Source organism: Pholis gunnellus (genome assembly GCF_910591455.1).
Source record: "Pholis gunnellus genome assembly, chromosome: 4".
NCBI classification, from domain to species: domain Eukaryota; kingdom Metazoa; phylum Chordata; class Actinopteri; order Perciformes; family Pholidae; genus Pholis; species Pholis gunnellus.
This window is the reverse complement of record NC_136530.1, coordinates 5,250,724-5,271,269: the sequence shown is the minus strand read 5'-3', so window position 1 is coordinate 5,271,269 and position 20,546 is coordinate 5,250,724. Positions and strand designations below refer to the sequence as shown.

Sequence of the window (20,546 nt, the reverse complement as noted above, 5' to 3'; positions counted from 1 at the left end):
ATGTGCTTTACTTTTGTTGTTGTCGCGTAGTTTAACACACTCATACATACGTACACGTTATTATAACCTTCATTCATCCGCTTCATCTACTGGACAACAAACCGTGAGTAACCTGCATGTATGTAAGTTAAGCAAAACTTTGTTGAGCACTTATCTTGTCGATATTTCCATGGCTTAATGGACTTTAAGAAGGCAGCCATACAAATGATGCCACGTTGTTAATTACATTATTACAGTTATTAAAGTTGCAAATTCCGATTTCAGTTAAGTTACAGGCTGTAAATGCGCATATCACTGCAAACTAAATAGACCTCACTCAGGCTGGACTTGTAGTTCAACTGAATGCCACGCCTGCTCTGCTGTCAAACCACTTTTATTATTTATTAAATATGACAGTTACATTTGTGCTGCAAGAATGACCTACCAACCAAATATCCAAACATGAACAAAACTTGACCCATAAAATACAATTTTCTCCAAAATTGCAAATACAGAATTCGTGGTTTCTATGGTGGTATGTCACATTTTTTCAATTTAACTAGCTTTTCCATTGCCATTTTTATATTACATTCAACTCACAGAAATGTGTTTGCATGTTGTTGTTTTTTTTGCAAGAAGTAACAATGTATTTCCTCATTTTATTCACCACAGCAACAAAACACAACATCACGTGTGTCTATATTAAAAAGAGCCTTTATCTTGAAAAGTAAATCCCAATCAAGCATGCTGACATATTGCCATTCAATCTAATAATCTTAATTGTTTTTCAACACGTCTGAAATCCATTCCCTGAAGGACGATATGCGTGTGTAGACATCAGGGGTCCTGGGGTTTCCGCATTGGCGTCCAGAGAAGGAGACGACGCCAGCTGCAGCTCCATCACACACCAACGGACCACCTGAATCCCCCTTTAACAGAAAGAAAATACAAGACACTTAACAGAAGGTGTGCTTTGTTTGAAATAGCCTCTTTTTTTTATTACCTGTGCTCAATATTAGTTGCTTACTGCACATAATCTCCGATCTTCACAGGAGAAGATGTTTAGTATCTCTCATTCTTTACACACAACTCCTTCAAAGGTTAGTTTGATTGCTCGATTGATGTCTTGCCGGTGCAATCTCTTACCGAGCAGAAGCCTTGAAAGAGGCGGGCCCCTATGCCACAAACCATAGTCCTGGTGATCGGAACACCTCGCCATCTCCTGCGACATGTCTGCTGTGACAGGGCGGTCACGTTGACTTCCTGAAGCCTTTCTGGTAAGGTGCCGTTATCCCCTACGTCTCCCCAGCCGGCTGTGATGCACTGACTGGATGCATTCAGCCGGCCCAGTTTCGGAGGGATCAGCTGCACTGCTTCAGTCAGTCGGGCTCTACTGTTGAGCTGAGACATTAACGGTAGAAAAAATGTCATCTCAACATCATCATGTGTGCTTTTTGTGCAAGCAAGAAAACACTATATTCTTTCTACATTGCAAAATTATGTTTATGTAATAATAAACAACAACAATTTAAACTGTCCTCACCTTTAGGAGCATGATGTCATTTGCATGTCCATCATAGTTGGGATGTGGAATGGATCTGACTGCACTGAACTCCTGCTTTGTAGGCTCATTAGCGGTCAGGGAACCAGCTCCAAGTACAACTGTGTAAGGTCTAGAGATCACAATTTAATGACGACGGGACATTAGATATACTCTTAAGGCTGGTAATAATCTCTCCTTAACAGAAATCATTTTCCACATTGGCCTCTCTGTCTGTTTAGAGAAATCATACTGAGCACTCTCAAAGCATGATTTAAGTTTAAAGATACATTTTTAGATCTACAAATCACTGCTTTCCACTGATTTTTAAGTACAGTGCAACAATTGCAGAGACTTGAAAGTGAACATTTGTCAAAGAGTGCATCCCTGACGGTTTCAAAATGACTCCTGCTTGATACTTTAGCTTCAGTTTGACAAAGAAATAAAAACAAATGTGATGTTAAATACGATGGATTGCTTACGTCTGGCAAACTTAAAAAGTCCCTGCAAGTGGATTTTCATACTGAATTGATGTTGAAATGAAACAGCGATACAAAAACATATTGGTCTTTTAAAAAAAAAATCTTACATGGGTATCTGGCAATGTGCTGCTGTGAGCACGAAGTCCTCTCTCACCAGGGCTCCCCCACAGTTGTGGCGACCTCGGATTTGCAGCGAGGCCATGTAGGGGCGCGATTGCGGGGCAGCATCTCTGCCTCCAACGATGTGAGAGCCATCGGCTCCTGAAACACAAAAATCATCATGCATTGTTTGTTTATCCAGGTTGTTTTTCAGGTTTGTAGTAAATGCAGATGTATATGTCTTTGCTATGTATAGAGAGCTTACCATTTAGGACGAAGAGCAGCAGTAGCACGAATCTGGTTGACATGGTCTCTGGTCCACACCTGCTACTCACGGTCTTGTCTTTTTTTAAAGGAGAAAATATCTTGCTTATCCTGTGGTCTTTGTTGCTTCAGTGTGTTTGCTAACATGCCCTGAAGTCGTTGGTGGGATTACAAAAGATGTGGTTTTTAGATTTCCAAACCAGGGCTTCATAATTGATGCAACAAACCGGTGGCGATAGAGACATAACCGCCACACTGGCAGTCTGAGTGTTCGAACTACCATTTGTGTCTCCCAAAAAATCCTACTACTTATTTAGCAAAGGTAAACATTTAGGGCTAAATGGTAGTTAAAGTCCACAAAGGGGCAAAAAGGGCCATATGTGTGTGTGTATGTGGCGGATTCTTGCAAAGTTGTGGTTTATTCCTAAATGATACTGCTTAGATTTAAATCTTGCAAAGTGTGATGAGTTATTTCGCTTTCCTCTTTTCATCCTGTTGCATCACGTTGAGTGTTAAAAAAAGGAGTTCTTAAGAAAGATTGTGGTTTTGCGCAATGCAACGTAGGCTACTGCAAACAGCTGCTCTACCAAACAGCTGCTCTACCAAACAGCTGCTCTACCAGGCAACTGAGGCTCTCAGCTGTTTGGGATTGGGTGCATCAATTTTGTATTCACAGGTAAAACTCTATTAAGTGTTGAGTATTAAGTACTTGTTGAGCTCAACTGATCACTGGAGAAAGAACCTTTGCATTTGTTTTATTGACTTGAATATAATTTTATATCTCTTGATGGAGACCGTCACCACAGAAAGCTAAATAATACAGCATTTAAAATTGAGATTAATTTTGGAATGGCCATATTTGGTCAACTTTATTTTCATAAATTTAACAGTTAAATAACAGACGGAGCACTGAGGCTCGTTTGTGTGGGTCTGCTCAACAAACATTTCTTTGTAAAGTGTGACAAAGTAGCTGAACCGCAGTAACCACAGTTTCCATGTTCACACTGACACCAGACTCCAACATGTCTTCGAGTTAAATGCCGTGCAAATCGATCTTATGGACTGGAGATACTGCAGGCTAGAGCTGCAGTATCTCCAGTCATGCACAGCTGACCTTTGCCCTTTTTTTCAGCTGAAGTGCCTCCTGGATAGGATAAATAAATAAACATTTTAATAATATTACTGGTACTATTTCCTTTTGCCTTAATGAACAAAATGCAAATCTGTCCTCCATCATATTGTAGGTGAAGGTGTACTGAACTGTAGGACTGTTTTTATTCTGCATTGATTCTCAACCATTTCATTAGTACACCGATTCTGCTGCATTCATATCTTGCAGCTCATTGCTGCTTTATAACAGGCCCTTCAGCTCAGGTTACAAAGCCTTATACTAAGGAGACAGCTATATAGTAAATTAAATAATGAGGTTATGATTGTATAATGGTTGACATAGCTCTTTCTTTTTCAGTTGATTCACACGTTATTTTTGTTCCTGCCAGCATGATCATGAGATTGGTTGCATGTGTCTGTGTGTGTGCGCGGGCGCTTGCATGTACGTCCATGACTGAATAAGCGTGCATCTATGTGTCTGTCCACGGTTTTTGGCAAGAATGTATGTAGTGTCTTATACGACAGCTTCGAGACAATTGTCCGGATTCATCGCTGCTTGAACGGGTTTGAATGAAGCGCGTTGGGGGTCAGGCTAGTGATGGGTTGTTTTCATTCAATCACACAGTGCTGCTGCAGTGGTCATTGCAGACAGACCTCTCAGAGATTTGCTCTCTGAGTATAGTTATTTTTATTTTTTGTTATTGTTTTAAACACACTGCTTCTGTAATTCTCTACATTTCAGTAAGTCCCTTAACGAGTGTCCTCACTGGCCAACTTCTGTGACCAAACTTCTTCTGAATATTTCCCAACACAAGCCAAGCTCCTGGGAAAAAGATACTGTGTTGCATAAAATGTGGTTTCTAGTCCAAAATAGGTATACACATCTTACATCATCTTGAAAATGAACAAATCAAAATACTTCCTCCTCACAGGGTGATTCTGCTGGTGTGCAACAGGCTGGCTGTTGGTGTTGCGTCTTTCAACTGTAACTACCCAGATATTTGTACCCAACGTCTACGTATCTCAAAGTTCCTTCTCCGGATCAACCCATCCACATGGCTCTCTTCATTTTTCAAGTCTGCCCCTTTTATACAGCAGTTTGATCCTCAGTTTTATTTCCATCTATTTTAATTTCGTGCCACATCTTATGGGCGAAGCATATACATCATGTGACTAATATATGTGAAGGAATGAAATCAAACTGCAGGGCTTCAGTACAGTATTCATTATTATTATTTTATCAAGAGTCACCTGTGATGAGCTTGAGATCTCGGGCAGACTGAACACGAGAGGATTCATAAATGTTAGGGTACGAGGTACAAATACTTAGCGAATAACTTCTGTGTGGTCCATGCTATCACTTTTATACTCCACTTGATTCACATGCTCAACATAACCATTATTATTACCGTTGTTTTTGTTCACTTAAATACAATTTGTGTTTTCTGATGACATTGTTAAAGAAGGAAATGAAACACGGTATTTGCAATAAACTTTTATTTTGAATTTCGGTCACACTGATTGAACGCAAAACCTCCACAGTACAGTGAATGTATGCTTTGCAAGATTTTCACTTGTAATGTTTGAGGATGTTATCGATCCAAGTAAGGTACTTTGATACATCGGTGTAGACGTTGGGTGCATCTGGGTATTTACAGTTTCCAGCTTTGTTGAAAGACACAACACCAACAGCCTTCCCTCTGCACACCAGAGGACCACCAGAATCACCCTGTGAGGAGGAAGAGGCTTCATTTGTTTATTCAGTTTCTGGAAGACGAGAAACCATTCAGACTAAAAAAACAGTTGACATTACATTTTTTTTATGAATGGACAGAAAACATACCTGACAGAATCCTTTATTTGTGCCATATCCACCTGCACAGAGAACATTGTCGGGAAGATCAAAAGGCCATTTCCCCTTGCAGACTTCCAGGTTGATGATGGAGACGTCCACCACTCTCAGATCATCAACTGCACCTCTAGTCCTTGTAGCTCCCCATCCAGCCACCTGGCAGTTGCCTTGTTCGTTCATTACAGATGTGGGAAGAGGAATTGTTTGCACCCTTCTGTTCAGTGAAGCCTTCTTAGACAGCTGGAGACACACAACGTTAAAACTAATTTAATAACAATTGCTGGAATATGGAGCTGATAATAATAGAAAAAGATGACTCAGCAAATTTATGATGTCACCTGGAAATATGTACTTACTTTGAGGAGCATGATGTCATTACCACTTCCTTCATTCCTAAAAGATTTGTGTTTGTGTTTTGTTTCAATGGATATCTTGTTGTCAGCATTAACCCTCTTGAGATCGTGGGTGCCAAGAACAACATGGGTAATGCCGCTGAATGAGAGATAACAAACTGGTGTCAGTACATTTTCTAAAATTATAATGTACAATAATACTAATTTCTTATTTTTAAAAAGTTGGTTTATATATCTTGACATCTTTTTTTCAATTGACTTCTAATTACATGATTTAAAGATTGCTACTCACGGTTCACAGTGCGCAGCAGTGAGCACAAAGTCGTCACGGATCAGGAACCCTCCGCATACGTGAATACCTGTGCTGTCCTGCAACGAGGCCATATACAGCATCGAGGTCTCCGGGGCTAGTTCACCATTAATGATTTCACTCCCATCTGCTGCAAAGATAAGAAAATCAAAATGAGGTTAATGTCCCATTAAATGGTTGGAAAATGATAATAATACTTTGGGAATCTTACCGTTTCGTCCGAGATACGCCAGGAGATGAAAAAGCAGAAATTTGTGCAGAGGATGCATGATGCCAGCACGACAGGTGACCTGTCTTTCTTCTTGGGGCTGTCATGTAGACCCTTTTATACAGCTTTGCTTTGTTGGTTAGCGTGATCCTCATCGGTTTCATCTTGACTTTTAACCGCATCCTTTGTTCAATGTCTGTTTGCCAGTTTCCAACGTATGTTATCTTTGCATCATCTTGTTTTTTTATGTTATCTGATGCCTCAACAGTGTGAAGCACTTTATGATCAGCATGCGATGACTTTCACACACTCTGTCACATTCTTCCTCTTTTACCTTTTATGTCATTCACTATTCACTTTTATATTTAGGACACTTTCAGCCTCTTGATTGAGTTAATTCTAGGCCTCCTTTCTTCAATCGCTGGAAATACTTACTTCGATTTATAACTGCAGACTTTGTCTTAGTAGAAAATGAAATAAAATTATTAAAAAATGAGTTATGCCCCGTATGTACAGTTGAACCACCTCCTAATAACCTCATTATGACGCCACAGCTATGTGTTATTTGTTTTGTGTAAAAAAAACCGCATATTCACATAACACTGCAACATTAGACAAGTGAAATAAAATGTTACATGAAGCTCAACACCTACAAATACACTAACTGCAGATTGCAGATACATGAATACGCGCATGACGGGATGCTTCGTCATTAACGGACAAACCATATAGTCAAAATCACCAATTACCAAAGCTGCTGTTAACTATTTAAAGACAAAGTCCATCCTCCTTTCTTTGTTAACAAAGAGTTCAATGATGCGGTTGTACAGTACATCGGTTCAGTTCAGTTCCAGCCAGAGGTCCTGCGAACTTGTTCATTGAGTTGCAGATCCACTCAGGTTGAAAAAGTTTTCAACAGCACCGTAGCTTGTAATTTTCCTGTCGTGCTATGGTGTCTTGTTGCTGCCTCGGTTAGCCAACTCAGGTTAGCAAATCCAGCGTAACTCCAAACACCAAGACGCTCAGTCGCAAATAAAACGCATTCCCAGCTTCTACGATGCTGTTAACCAGGAATAACTTTCGTAGTTGCTGGACTGGAAGCGGCGCACAGAAGTGGCTGGGTCAGGGCTGAGGTTCAGCTTTTCTTGAAATGTCCTTCTCCAGAAATCCATTTCTCCTCCTCCTTTAGCCATTGAGTGTTAAAAAAACAAAGCTAGGTAAAAAAAAAAAAAAAGAATCTACACCAAGCAAAACGCTTAAAATGTCATGTCAATGTCATAACTTCTTACATATCTTTCAACTTGAACTCTGCTAGCTAGCTTAAGCTTCACAACAGTCACGCTAGCCCACTGACCAATCACGCCGCACGTTAATGCTGACGTACTTGGCTAGGCCACCCAGAAAGCTCTGGCACGTCCAAAGAATACGCCCAACATGTCAAACTAAAAATCTGAGTGGTTGAAGCCTATGAATCAACAATATCGGCCCCATATACTTAAACTGCAAATGGATTCCTGCAGGCCTCGGGCCTCTCTTCTTACCTAGAGAAATAGGGGTGAAATCTGATTGGATAAAAGCTCTCCTTAAAACAAGCTGCACTGGAAGCAGCGCTGGAAGCAAAGCAACTGAGGATGACAGCAGCTATGCAATGAGAAAATAAGCTATTGGGAAAAATAATTAGAATACATGTAGTGTATTTATGAAAAGTTATGAAATTATAAAATAGCTATAACTTTGTGATTCTGTTTAGGCCAGCAGAGAAGGCTTTGCTGGCCCTGACGGTCCACCACTGCAAAATACATGACAAGGACGTGACCTCTGTTGTCTTGTAACAGAGGTCATGTAATGTACTGCACAGCATTAAGGTATTTTCCCCAATCATGATTCCAATCCTGAAATCCGAAAAAAGAAGAAAAATATCGTAATTGCATAATATCCCATTTGTAGACTAATAATCACATTTTGCTAATTTACTAATTTGAAGCATACATTTCTTCTTTCTTCTTTAGTTTCATCCTTCAGGCGCTGATGTTATAGTTACTGTTAATAAAACAACTTGCAGATCTGGTGGTGCAGCAGGGTGAAACGTATGTATAATTAGTATTTGACAGATTGGTGGATGGCTATTTTCTTCCTTCTCCATTTTTTATTTTTGACAGTTTAAATATCTATATGTTGTTCATTCTGGGCCTTTTTTGACCTTCTTGCCACCTGTTTTGTGGAAACAACTTGGTCACAGCAAGTCATGTTGCAGACTTGCAGTAATCTAACCAGTGAAGAACACAGATGCAACAACGATATCCTTTGGTGTAGAAATACTTTGCACAGCCCACTGAAACATTTCTCTGAAATCTGCATCAAACTAGTCTTACCACAGATTCCAGGTTTGAGTTTCGTTCTCACGGTTATGAAACTAATGCTAATGAGCACAAACATGCACAGACCTAGATAGAAAAAAAACTTGCCCTACATATGACATTATGTAATATAGTATTCGGTAAAAATGCATTCTTGCTGTCATGTTTTGTCGTTCACATTTATTCATTGTCATTATATTGCATCATACAAATCAAACTGCATCAGAAGCAGTTTATTGCCAAGTATGTGACACATGCATGGAGTTTTGGCTTGGTGACTGCTGCATGACAATAAACATAATGCAATAGTAAAAGACATGAATTAAAAATAGTACGATAAGAGAAGTATGTTATTAAAGTGACAAGTGTGTATTTAAAGAGTAGAGTTGTGCAATACTTTTTGTGCAGTATTTGTCCTGAGGATGTACGTGTCCGAGTCAGTGGGGCTTTGTTAATGAGCCCGTCATACAAATCAAACGACATTGTTCAGCGTTTTTCTCTTCACAAATCTGTACTCAGATACAGTTCACATTTACATAAATGTAAGCTGTCGCTGTCTGGTTCTGTCATCGGCCGGATTACAAACAACAATGAGACTTCATCCAGAGAGGGAATGAATAACCTTGCAGAGTGGTGCTCGGAAAACAACCGACTGCTCAACGTCAGTAAAACCATAATGAGCCGATTGCTGATTTTTAGAAAAAAGGAGGCGAAGACGCACAACCCAGTCTACATCAAGGGAGCTGAGGTGGAGCAAGTTAGCAGCTTTAAGTTCATCATTACAAACAAGCTGACATGGTCATCTCACATCTTCACCCTGGTGAAGAAAGCTCATAAGGCTTTATTTCTTAAGGACACATAAGAAGGCTAAATTCCCATGCCAAGTTCTTGTCAACTTTTACAGAGGTGCAATAGAAAGCATCCTGACTGCAAACATTACAAACTGGCATGGGATGTGTACGGCACAGGACAGGAGGGCTCTACAGAGGGTTAAAACCTTTGGGGTTCAGTACCTTGCCCAAATACACTTCTAAATGTGGGCTGGGGGAGGCAGGGATCGAACCGCCAGTCTTCCTATCAGTGGAAGACTCGCTCTACCTCCTGAGGCACAAGCAAAGTAAGCACAAACTTACACATAGTTTTGCATCAGTATGCTTTCATGGTGTAGTCAGGTATTGTCATGTCTGCATTGCTTCATCAGTGCTTTCTCTTTGACTGAAGTGCAAGGAAAGTTTAATGCAGTATGTGTAATTTTCTATTCTGTTCCTCAGGATGAATGTCCATCACACAACTCTCTCTCTCTCTCTCTCTCTCTCTCTCTCTCTCTCTCTCTCTCTCTCTCTCTCTCTCTCTCTCTCTCTCTCTCTCTCTCTCTCTCTCTCTCTCTCTCTCTCTCTCTCTCTCTCTCTCTCTCTCTCCTATCAGAAGGATGACGGACCCATTGTTTGGCTTGGACTGAGGGAGTTTTGTAACACTGCAGGGGGCAGACGTGACATAAACTGTTGGAGTGGCGCCCACTAATGGTCAAAAAGCGAGAAACTATGCAACCCTTTAGTCTGACTCTGGTCAATTTGTGTTTTCTGATGACATTGTTAAAGAAGGAAATCAAACACGGTATTTGCAATAAACTTTTATTTTGAACTTCGGTCACACTGATTGAACACAAAACCTCCACAGTACAGTGAATGTATGCTTTGCAAGATTTTCATTTGTAACGTTTGAGGGTGTCTTTGATCCAAGTAAGGTACTTTGATACATCGGTGTAGACGTTGGGTGCATCTGGGTAGTCACAGTTTGCACCTTTGTTGAAAGACACAACACCAACAGCCTTCCCACTGCACACCAGAGGACCACCAGAATCACCCTGTGAGGAGGAAGAGGCTTCATTTGTTTATTCAGTTTCTAGAAGACGAGAAACCATTCAGACTAAAAAACTTTGACATTACATTTTTTTATGAATGGACAGAAAACATACCTGACAGAATCCTTTCTTTGTGCCATATCCACCTGCACAGAGAACATTGGCAGGAAGATTAAATGGATCAATCTTCCATTCTTTCTTGCACACCTCCAGGTTCACGATAGGCACGTCCACCTCTTGCAGGCCTTCAACAGCTTCACCACCAGTTCTTGTGAAACCCCATCCGGCTACGTTGCACATTGATTTATCTTTTATCTTAATCTCAGTGTTTGGAAGTTGAATCGGTTTTACATTCTTGCCCAGTCGAGCTTTCCTAGACAGCTGGAGACACACGGAATGATAAAGTGACAATGAAAAACCAGAAAGGACCAATTTACAGCATTCGTCTTGTCCTTCAGAATTCAAGTTAACAAATAATTTGTGGAAGATGGAGCTGTCCTTAGTATTGATGTCAGTGCTTTTCTTTTTTTTTTTACAGTTTTGGGCGGACTAGAACTGAATAAATCAGAACATGAAAGTAGGAGACAGACAACGTGAAAACTAATGTCTAATTTCACAACAATTGCTGGAATATGGAGCTGATAATAATAAAATATATGACTCAACAAAGTTATGATGTCACCTGGAAATATGTACTTACTTTGAGGAGCATGATGTCATTACCATTTCCTTCATTCTCATAAGATTCGTGTTTGTATTTTCTTTCAATGGATATCTTGTTGTCAGCATTAACCCTCTTGAGATCGTGGGTGCCAAGAACAACATGGGTAATGCGACTGAATGAGAGATAACAAACGGGTGTCAGTACATTTTCTAAAATTATAATGTATAATAATAATTTCTTATTTTTTCAAAGTTGGTTCATATATCTTGACATCTTTTTTTCAATTGACTTCTAATTACATGATTTAAAGATTGCTACTCACGGTTCACAGTGCGCAGCAGTGAGCACAAAGTCGTCACGGATCAGGAACCCTCCACATAGATGACGACCTGTGCTGTCCTGCAACGAGGCCATATACAGCATCGAGGTCTCCGGGGCTAGTTCCCCATTAATGATTTCACTCCCATCTGCTGCAAAGATAAGAAAATCAAAATGAGGTTAATGTCCCATTAAATGGTTGGAAAATGATAATAATACTTTGGGAATCTTACCATTTCGTCCGAGAGACGCCAGGAGATGAAAAAGCAGAAATTTGTGCAGAGGATGCATGATGCCAGCACGACCTGTCGCTCTTCTTGGGGCTGTCATGTAGACCCTTTTATACAGCTTTGCTTCGTTGGTTAGCGTGGTCCTCATCGGTTTCATCTTGACTTTTAACCGCATCCTTTGATCAATGTCTGTTTTCCAGTTTCCAACGTATGTTATCTTTGCATCATCTTATTTTTTTAATGTTGTCAGATGTCTCAACAACATGAAACACTTTATGATCAGCATGCGATGACTTTCACACATTCGTTCACATTCTTCCTCTTTTACCTTTTATGTCATTCACTATTCACTTTTATATTTAGGACACTGTCAGCCTCTTGATTGAGTTAATTCTAGGCCTCCTTTCTTCACTTTTTATGAATAATTGCTAAGCAGCATTAAGGGACTTTTGTTCGATGAATTCAATAAGTGAATAACTCGGATGCAACACCAGGATTCTGTATTGTGGAAGTCAAAATGTGTCACTGTGGTCATACGGGTCACAATTAATCCATTCTTGATTCTCCTCTTCCTTTTATTTAGCTCGTGATTTATTTGCGGCATCTTTCAGTTTTGTTCATTGTGGACCCACTTCACCTCACAAGTTCACAATAAGACTTAAATTGGGTGAATTTGATGACTCAATAGCACTTTGTTGTACATCTCTTTTATGAAAAAGGAGACACTAATGCTAAGATACCGGGTAGTAATGAGTTTAGTATCTTTATTAGTGTCTGAATCATTTGGCTTTTTGGTAAAACAGCCTACTCAAACATTTTCTTCTGAATTGATATGACGGTATCAGATGAACCACAGAAACAGTTATGAAACAGTGCACGAGTATAATCGCTTTTGAGTACTTTTGAACACTTTTCATGTGGATTCAAATTAGCTCCAACATGCACACCATCAATATGTTCCCATGGACTGAGAACCAAAAGAATCCCAGGCATTCACTCTACTTATGTGGTCATTTTATTACCACGAGGGGACATGCCCGGTTGTGCACGTTAGTACATTTACGACTATGTGCTTTGCATTTCCACGTGTTGCTCATATTGTGACATGTATGTTATTAATGGGCTACAGTTGTTGCTAAAATAATACATGGGAGTTTTAAGATCACATCGACAGTATATGTATGTATTTATTTAAGAGGATCCTCATAAGCTGATGCCAATGGTAATAGCTCGTCTTCCTTCGGCCCTGAATCCAGTACATCATATCTATGATATACATGCTGTAAACAACATTACCTTTGTGCTACATTATGTTCATTACATGTGGATTATTAATTGTGTTACATTAAGGGGATAGATCAGGTGTCATGAAGTGGGGCTGTATGAGTTACTTATCCATTGTTAGTGTATTAACATTAGTAGATAACAGTTGGTACCTTTAACTGTCATATAGTGATGAGTGCATGCGGTCAGTAAAGAAATGCAGTATTGCCGCTGTTACAGTAAATATAAAGCGTCTGGCTCAGCAGCCTCAGCAGCCTGAAGCACGTACACACATGATGTGATCAGCATGGGATGGGTTTTCACACAGTCTGTTAGTAACCAGTTTATTCTCTTCTCCATTTAATGTCATTTGATATTTTCAGCTTTTCCCTTTGTATGAGGCCTCCAGCAAGAGCGCCAGGCTTTGAGGCAAATTTAGCTTCGTGGCCAAATCCTGGAATTACAACATCTACGTCTGTCACGTGATGCCATTGGGCCTAAAAATACTTTTTCTTATAGACTTACATTTGGAAAGACATGAACTCCCCAGTCAGAGCACTGCATTAGCCTTATTTAAATCAATAGGTCCTAAAAGCTGGTAAATGCATTAATAGCCGAATCCAGAGTTAATTCCCTTCCTTCGTTCATGTGATTGATTCCGACAACGAGTCTGGACCGAGTTCTGGGAAGCGGGGTTAAAGGAAACGCTAGAGCGATTGCTTCATGAACTCCATGGATGTAGAAGATCGCCGGTAGTTCTGGGTAATTTTATACTCTGAAGACAAACTTTCTTTGGGTCAAGCTCCTCTGAGTAACTTTCATAGGAATGAACGGGGCCCTGCCTCGCTGAATCCAGTTCTCTTTATGCATCCGTGTTTTGTATCTTTGGCACTTTAAGCATCTGTCACCTCTGTTTTTTCAATATTTCTTACAATTCTTTAAACTTTCTTCTCTCACTGTTTTGTACACTGAGACACTTAAGCTGAGGTGACCTTTTAGTTTGATAAACCTGAAGTGAAAAAACGAAATAGTTTGCTATGGATCCACTTTTTAGCTGTGTCCTTTGGACTGTTGTTGGCTTCTGTCAGTGTGTTGTTGCACCAACAACTAAATGAGTGACAGAAACCGCAGGTTTGCATGCTCTAAAGTCTTGAGATCACGGACTGATAGCTAGAAGTCTGATAGGCTATCATGACTCAGCTGTTAGTGTTTGGTTTGACCGCAGTGGAACATGTGTGTAAATGGCGTGCATTATAAAGTCTGAGGTCAAATAAGGAATATATGAAGAAGTACGCACAACGAGATATATGAATCAGACAAATTTGTATGTTATTATTCGCATTTAACAAGAACATATGAGAAGTTTCAGAGTGCTGAAGCATGCGGAGAAGATCAAATAGATCCACAACATCTTTTCACTGTGTTTTTACTGCAACTCAATCCAACATCAACAGGTTTAATTACTTGCTGTAAGGAGACTTGTTTAGCACGAATCAGTTTCTACCACCAGTCATGTTCACTATGCATCAATGACACGTTTATTCTCTTCATTATATTTATTTTGGACCTTGTCGGTTCTCCTCTCACTTTTGGTAAATACTCATATGTGGCCACATCAAACGACCCTTCGCTGAATAAACGTGCAGCATTGTGTCATTAAATTAGTAAAGAATTTATATTTGGCATATATATATGTATAAATTGTTCCATATAAAAATCTGATTATGTGGCTGATGTGGTTATACTTATGTTGCCATGTTGCTGTAGCTTATTTTGCTACATCTCTCTGGGGGGTAGCTACTAGTGGTGGTGATGATGAAGAGGGGCATGAGCAATGGCTGAAGATCTGGATGGATGAGATGTGGAGCATGACTTCTGATGAGCTCACTGGAAGGACCGGCTGGGAGGACTGGTGATGAGGACCGGAGGTTGAATGGGGTGGACGAGGGTTGCATCAAACTGACACTTAAATGACAGCTGACAGCAGGAGAGAAAGAAACTGTTTTTAAACGGTGACAGCAACGAGATGATTGGCAAAGAGAGGTCGTGGCCAAATCTGATTGGTTGTGTGTGAGCGAACGCCCCCAGTCAGCTGATTTAGAGAGAGAGAGAGAGAGAGAGAGAGAGAGAGAGAGAGAGAGAGAGAGAGAGAGAGAGAAATAAAGTGTGCATGAAGCTAGTCAGTTATTTCTGACCCTCTTTTGGACCCTCTCCTCTCCCTGTTTGTGGATTCTAATCAGCCACTTCAAGCCATATAAGTAAAAGACACAGGCACAACATTTTCTCCGTTGTGGATCAACTTGACACAGCCCTCTGACACATTGGTTTGAATTCTGTGACAAACTAGATGAACCACGGAAACCACAGTTTCCAGATTCAGGTTTGAGCATCAGTTGTTCGCAGTCACAGCTTTGCAACAGCAACAGTTTTGCTGTTTTTGTCTGTTCGTGTTTTATTTTACCAGAAGTGCCTTACAAAATCGTATCGCTGGGGATACTGGCTTTATGCAAATGTAACCATCTGCAGGTTAACAAATATACCTACAACACATGCAGGCAAGCACACAAACACACAAACCAAGGGAGGACAAATCTATGGCGATACATTCAGCATGGTGATGAAAACCAAAACAACAGGCCTGTACTGAGAATGAAACAGAGGTTTATTTCTTATTTGTATCGTTTTTCCATTGAGGTCTTGCAAATTGGATTTGAAAACGCTCTTCTTCATCTATAGAAAATACACCAGAGTTGCCTTTTAGTCTGGTGAGTTGGATTGGGTGCAGCGCAAACTTGGTCCAAAAAGGTTTTGTCAATATCTTTTGTAAAGACGCCCCCCACATATAGTCTTTGTGTAACCACAATAATTAAAATACAGTATTTGACATTTGAAAGTGACATTTTATTTTCATTTCAGATATAGAGCAAACAGTAACGGGGCAACTTGAAGACAGCAACGCCTCATACGTTTTATTTATAAAGCACTCTTCAAGCAAAAAGCACACAGTTTGTAAATTCACAAGGAATAAACAGATAACTGCAAGAGGTTGAAAACAATAATGATCGTACAACATATCATGATAAGAAAGAAAGTATCTCAGTTGTTAAGAAAGGCCATTCTGTAAAAGTGAGTTTAAAGACGAGGTTTAAAGTCGGCGACAGTGTCAGCTGACCTCATGTGGAGGTGGACAGCTGTTCTACAGCCGAGGAGCCAGTACAATGCAATGCAATCAAAGTATGCTGAGTTGTTACATTTACAAATTCTTTTGCTTGAGAATCTTTTTGATCCAGGGAAGGTACTTTGATACATCGGTGTAGACGTTGGGTACATTTGGGTAGTCACAGTTTTTTTTATAGTTGAAAGACACAACACCAACAGCCTTCCCACTGCACACCAGAGGACCACCAGAATCACCCTGTGAGGAGGAAGAGGCTTCATTTGTTTATTCAGTTTCTGGAAGACGAGAAACCATTCAGACTAAAAACACGTTGACATAAAAAATGTTTATGAATGGACAGAAAACATACCTGACAGAATCCTTTCTTTGTGCCATATCCACCTGCACAGAGAACATTGGCAGGAAGATTAACTCGATTACTCTCCCATTTTGTCTTGCACTTCTCCAGGTTCACGATAGGCACGTCCACCTCTTGCAGGCCTTCAACAACTTTACCACCAGTTGTTGTGAAACCCCATCCGGCTACACGGCACATTGATTCATCTTTTACCTTAATCTCAGTGTTTGGAAGTTGAATCGGTTTTACATTCTTGCCCAGTCGAGCTTTCCTAGACAGCTGGAGACACACGGAATGACAAAGTCACAATGAAAAACCAGAAAGGACCAATTTACAGCATTCGTCTTGTCCTTCAGAATTCAAGTTAAAAAATAATTTGTGGAAGATGGAGCTGTCCTTAGTATTGATGTCAGTGCTTTTTTTTTTTTTTTACAGTTTAGGGCAGACTAGAACTGAATAAATCAGAACATGAAAGTACAATTTTACTGTAAAAATGCTTCACCTGAGACTGTTAGGATGATTCAATATCAACTTACTTTGAGGAGCATGATGTCATTACCACTTCCTACATTCTTAAAAGATTTGTGTTTGTATTTTTTTTTTATGGGTATCTTGTTGTCAGCATTAGCCCTCTTGAGATTGTGGGTGCCAAGAACAACATGGGTAATGCCACTGAATGAGAGATAACAAAGGGGTGTCAGTACATTTTCTAAAATCATAATGTACAATATTAATAATTTCTTATTTTTAAGAAGTTGATATCTCGACATCTTTTTTTCAATTGATTTCTAATTACATGATTTATTGCTGGAAGAGGAAATGCTACTCACAGGTCACAGTGTGCAGCAGTGAGCACAAAGTCGTCACGGATCAGGAACCCTCCACATACGTGAATACCTGTGCTGTCCTGCAACGAGGCCATATACAGCATCGAGTTCTCCGGGGCTAGTTTCCCATTAATGATTTCACTCCCATCTGCTGCAAAGATAAGAAAATCAAAATGAGGTTAATGTCCCATTAAATGGTTGGAAAACGACAATAATACTTTGGGAATCTTACCGTTTCGTCCGAGATACGCCAGGAGATGAAAAAGCAGAGACCTGTGCAGAGCATGCATGATGCTGGTGATACTCTTTGAGGTGTGAAGTCGACCCTTTTATAGCACAGTTTGCTCAGTAAGAAACCCTGTGGTTAAGGTCTGCTTTGACAAGACCTCCTAAGATACATCCTCTGTACGTCGGTAACACCTTTAATTGTCATAAAGTGATGAGTGCATGCGGTCAGTAAAGAAATGCAGTATTGCCGCTGTTACACTAAATATAAAGCGTCTGGCTCAGCAGCCTCAGCAGCCTGCAGCACGTACACACATGATGTGATCAGCATGGGATGGGTTTTCACACAGTCTGTTGGTAACCAGTTTATTCTCTTCTCCATTTGATGTCATTTGATATTTTCAGCTCTTCCATTTGTATGAGGCCTCCAGCAAGAGCGCCAGGCTTTGAGGCAAATTTAGCTTCGTGGCCAAATCCTGGAATTACAACATCTACGTCTGTCACGTGATGCCATTGGGCCTAAAAATACTTTTTGTTATAGACTTACATTTGGAAAGACACGTCTGTTGTAGTCGGTAAATGAACTCCCCAGTCAGAGCACTGTATTAGCCTTATTTAAATCAATAGGTCCCAAAAGTTGGTAAAGGCATTAATAGCAGAATCCAGAGTTAATTCCCTTCCTTCGTTCATGTGATTGATTCCGTCAACGAGTCTGGACCGAGTTCTGGGAAGCGGGGTTAAAGGAAACGCTAGAGCGATTGCTTCATGAACTCCATGGATGTAGAAGATCGCCGGTAGTTCTGGGTAATTTTATACTCTGAAGACAAACTTTCTTTGGGTCAAGCTCCTCTGAGTAACTTTCATAGGAATGAACGGGGCCCTGCCTCGCTGAATCCAGTTCTCTTTATGCATCCGTGTTTTGTATCTTTGGCACTTTAAGCATCTGTCACCTCTGTTTTTTCATTATTTCTTAGAAATCTTTAAACTTTCTTCTCTCACTGTTGTGTACACTGAGACACTTAAGCTGAGGTGACCTTTTAGTTTGATAAACCTGAAGTGAAAAAACGAAATAGTTTGCTATGGATCCACTTTTTAGCTGTGTCCTTTGGACTGTTGTTGGCTTCTGTCAGTGTGTTGTTGCACCAACAACTAAATGAGTGACAGAAACCGCAGGTTTGCATGCTCTAAAGTCTTGAGATCACATACTGATAGCTAGAAGTCTGATAGGCTATCATGACTCATCTGTTAGTGTTTGGTTTGACCGCAGTGGAACATGTGTGTAAATGGCGTGCATTATAAAGTCTGAGGTCAAATAAGGAATATATGAAGAAGTACGCACAACGAGATATATGAATCAGACAAATTTGTATGTTATTATTCCCATTTAACAAGATCATATGAGAAGTTTCAGAGTGCTGAAGCATGCGGAGAAGATCAAATAGATCCACAACATCTTTTCACTGTGTTTTTACTGCAACTCAATTCAACATCAACAGGTTTAATTACTTGCTGTAAGGAGACTTGTTTAGCACGAATCAGTTTCTACCACCAGTCATGTTCACTATGCATCAATGACACGTTTATTCTCTTCATTATATTTATTTTGGACCTTGTCGGTTCTCCTCTCACTTTTGGTAAATACTCATATGTGGCCACATCAAACGACCGTTCGCTGAATAAACGTGCAAAGTGGAAAACAAATACGCATTACCGACCTGAAACAACCCGACGGTTTCTTTGAAATGTGTTACAATCTGAATCAACAGAAACCACAGTTTTCAGCTGCAGATCTGAGCGTTGATGTTGGTGCACAGTTGCAGTTTTGAAACCACACTTCAATAGTTGTATCATTATTCAATAGGCAGCAGCAGATGTTTCCAAGTGCATTGAAACATATTTCATTGTTTATACTCCAGGCTTTATGCAAACCATAAACGCTAGTTAGATTTGTGTTGCATCCAGTTTGACCTTTTAAGTGCAGACAGAGTCTCTGCACCTCAAGCAGAGAGAGGTGAGCAATAGCAGAGTAGCACTATTTAAACTTACCCTGAGAGGTTTTGTGAATACTAAAATGGACCCACCTTTACCAGCTGCAACATTAAAGTGATGTACACATGACTGCATCAATAATTATAATCCTATAATAATAAATTCTCTATTTTTTTAAATGGACCATTCTGCATAATGAGTATTTTTACTATGGTAGTTAAAGTATATTCTGATTCTAATACGTTTGTACCGTTACTTCAGTAAAACTTTAAATGCAGGATTTTTACTTTTTGATACTGCTACTTTTACTGAAGAAACCGATTTGAGTACTTCTTACCACCACTGCTTGATCTTGACTCAGCACTTTTTTTTTAGGTACGACTGCTTCGTACTGTGCCGGAGAACGACTGCCCCCTCAGAGTGATGTCTTACATAAAACTCATATTCCGATAAATGAAGGTTTCTGTATTAGTCTCAGAATATCTCTGGTTTGTCTCACTCAATATCAGTGTCTTAACTTTTTGCTTCTACTTCATGCTCAATGTAACTAGTTTTCTGTGTAGTTTTGGGTCTGTTCCTGTTCGACCTTTAAGGTTAAGGCTGTTGAGGTGATTTGAGGTGATTTTAAAAGGGGTCCCATGCAACAGAAAACGCTTTGGACAGCGACCACATCACTGCAACCCTCAGCCTGCACGAGCCAAAACACAGCAGGCTGGCAGGAACAGAAACTAGAAGCAGACCACAAAAGTCAAGAGGAAGCTTCAGCTGTGGAGATTGAGCAGTCAAAAAAAAAAAAAGACCCAAAAGACCCTCTCTGCGGAGAAGAGATTCCTCCGGTTATACAAGTGAACTGGACGAGAATTTGCCACCCTACCTCATCCTCCAAGCGTACACTGAGCAACTCTCACCCCCAACTCCAACTCCTCACCATAACTCCCTCCCCCCATATTTTTCCATTTCTTATATCTCATTGCTCCCAGCCATCCCTGAAGAGTGGATCTCTCTTTGATTTGCCTCTCTCAAGGTTTCTTCCCTTTTTGGGAGTTAATCCTCGTCGTCCTACAGAGCGTGGCCATACAATCTGTCACCGGGCCTGTAAA

The 20,546-nt window shown here is 40.2% G+C and overlaps 3 protein-coding genes across 3 annotated transcripts; all 3 read right to left on the bottom strand.

Moving 5' to 3' along the window:
* Nucleotides 1-355: 355 nt before the first annotated feature.
* On the bottom strand, nucleotides 356-2,473 carry LOC306694793 (serine protease 57-like). The gene is made up of 5 exons (XM_079157807.1): nucleotides 2,366-2,473; nucleotides 2,109-2,262; nucleotides 1,523-1,652; nucleotides 1,126-1,380; nucleotides 356-908 (listed from the first exon to the last, which is right to left on the bottom strand). Exons 1-5 carry the CDS (start codon nucleotides 2,406-2,408, stop codon nucleotides 756-758), a joined length of 735 nt encoding a protein of 244 aa, XP_079013933.1. The 5' UTR covers nucleotides 2,409-2,473; the 3' UTR covers nucleotides 356-755.
* Nucleotides 2,474-4,990: 2,517 nt separating this feature from the next.
* Nucleotides 4,991-11,712, bottom strand: LOC306694817 (uncharacterized protein). Its single transcript, XM_079157844.1, has 11 exons — nucleotides 11,631-11,712; nucleotides 11,402-11,549; nucleotides 11,116-11,251; nucleotides 10,501-10,796; nucleotides 10,269-10,443; nucleotides 9,653-9,655; nucleotides 6,201-6,297; nucleotides 5,972-6,119; nucleotides 5,683-5,818; nucleotides 5,318-5,566; nucleotides 4,991-5,203 (listed from the first exon to the last, which is right to left on the bottom strand). The coding sequence occupies exons 1-11, from the start codon at nucleotides 11,686-11,688 to the stop codon at nucleotides 5,045-5,047; spliced, it is 1,605 nt and encodes a 534-aa protein (XP_079013970.1). The 5' UTR covers nucleotides 11,689-11,712; the 3' UTR covers nucleotides 4,991-5,044.
* A 4,229-nt stretch (nucleotides 11,713-15,941) lies between these two features.
* LOC306695279 (granzyme B(G,H)-like) lies at nucleotides 15,942-17,559 on the bottom strand. Its single transcript, XM_079158486.1, has 5 exons — nucleotides 17,465-17,559; nucleotides 17,236-17,383; nucleotides 16,942-17,077; nucleotides 16,418-16,684; nucleotides 15,942-16,305 (listed from the first exon to the last, which is right to left on the bottom strand). The coding sequence occupies exons 1-5, from the start codon at nucleotides 17,520-17,522 to the stop codon at nucleotides 16,144-16,146; spliced, it is 771 nt and encodes a 256-aa protein (XP_079014612.1). The 5' UTR covers nucleotides 17,523-17,559; the 3' UTR covers nucleotides 15,942-16,143.
* Between the last annotated feature and the right edge of the window lie 2,987 nt (nucleotides 17,560-20,546).

Excerpts from the sequence above, each read along its gene's own strand:
- LOC306694793 (XM_079157807.1), bottom strand. The coding sequence starts at position 2,408 with ATGTCAACCAGATTCGTGCTACTGCTGCTCTTCGTCCTAAATG. Across the intron at positions 1,653-2,108 it reads GCACATTGCCAGATACCCAT|ACCTTACACAGTTGTACTTG; the intron begins GTAAGATTTTTT and ends TGTGATCTCTAG. Across the intron at positions 1,381-1,522 it reads ATGACATCATGCTCCTAAAG|CTCAACAGTAGAGCCCGACT; the intron begins GTGAGGACAGTT and ends TTAATGTCTCAG.
- LOC306694817 (XM_079157844.1), bottom strand. The coding sequence starts at position 11,688 with ATGCATCCTCTGCACAAATTTCTGCTTTTTCATCTCCTGGCGTCTCTC. Across the intron at positions 11,550-11,630 it reads GGCGTCTCTCGGACGAAATG|CAGATGGGAGTGAAATCATT; the intron begins GTAAGATTCCCA and ends TTATCTTTGCAG. Across the intron at positions 6,120-6,200 it reads GGCGTATCTCGGACGAAACG|CAGATGGGAGTGAAATCATT; the intron begins GTAAGATTCCCA and ends TTATCTTTGCAG.
- LOC306695279 (XM_079158486.1), bottom strand. The coding sequence starts at position 17,522 with ATGCATGCTCTGCACAGGTCTCTGCTTTTTCATCTCCTGGCGTATCTC. Across the intron at positions 17,384-17,464 it reads GGCGTATCTCGGACGAAACG|CAGATGGGAGTGAAATCATT; the intron begins GTAAGATTCCCA and ends TTATCTTTGCAG. Across the intron at positions 16,685-16,941 it reads ATGACATCATGCTCCTCAAA|CTGTCTAGGAAAGCTCGACT; the intron begins GTAAGTTGATAT and ends GTGTGTCTCCAG.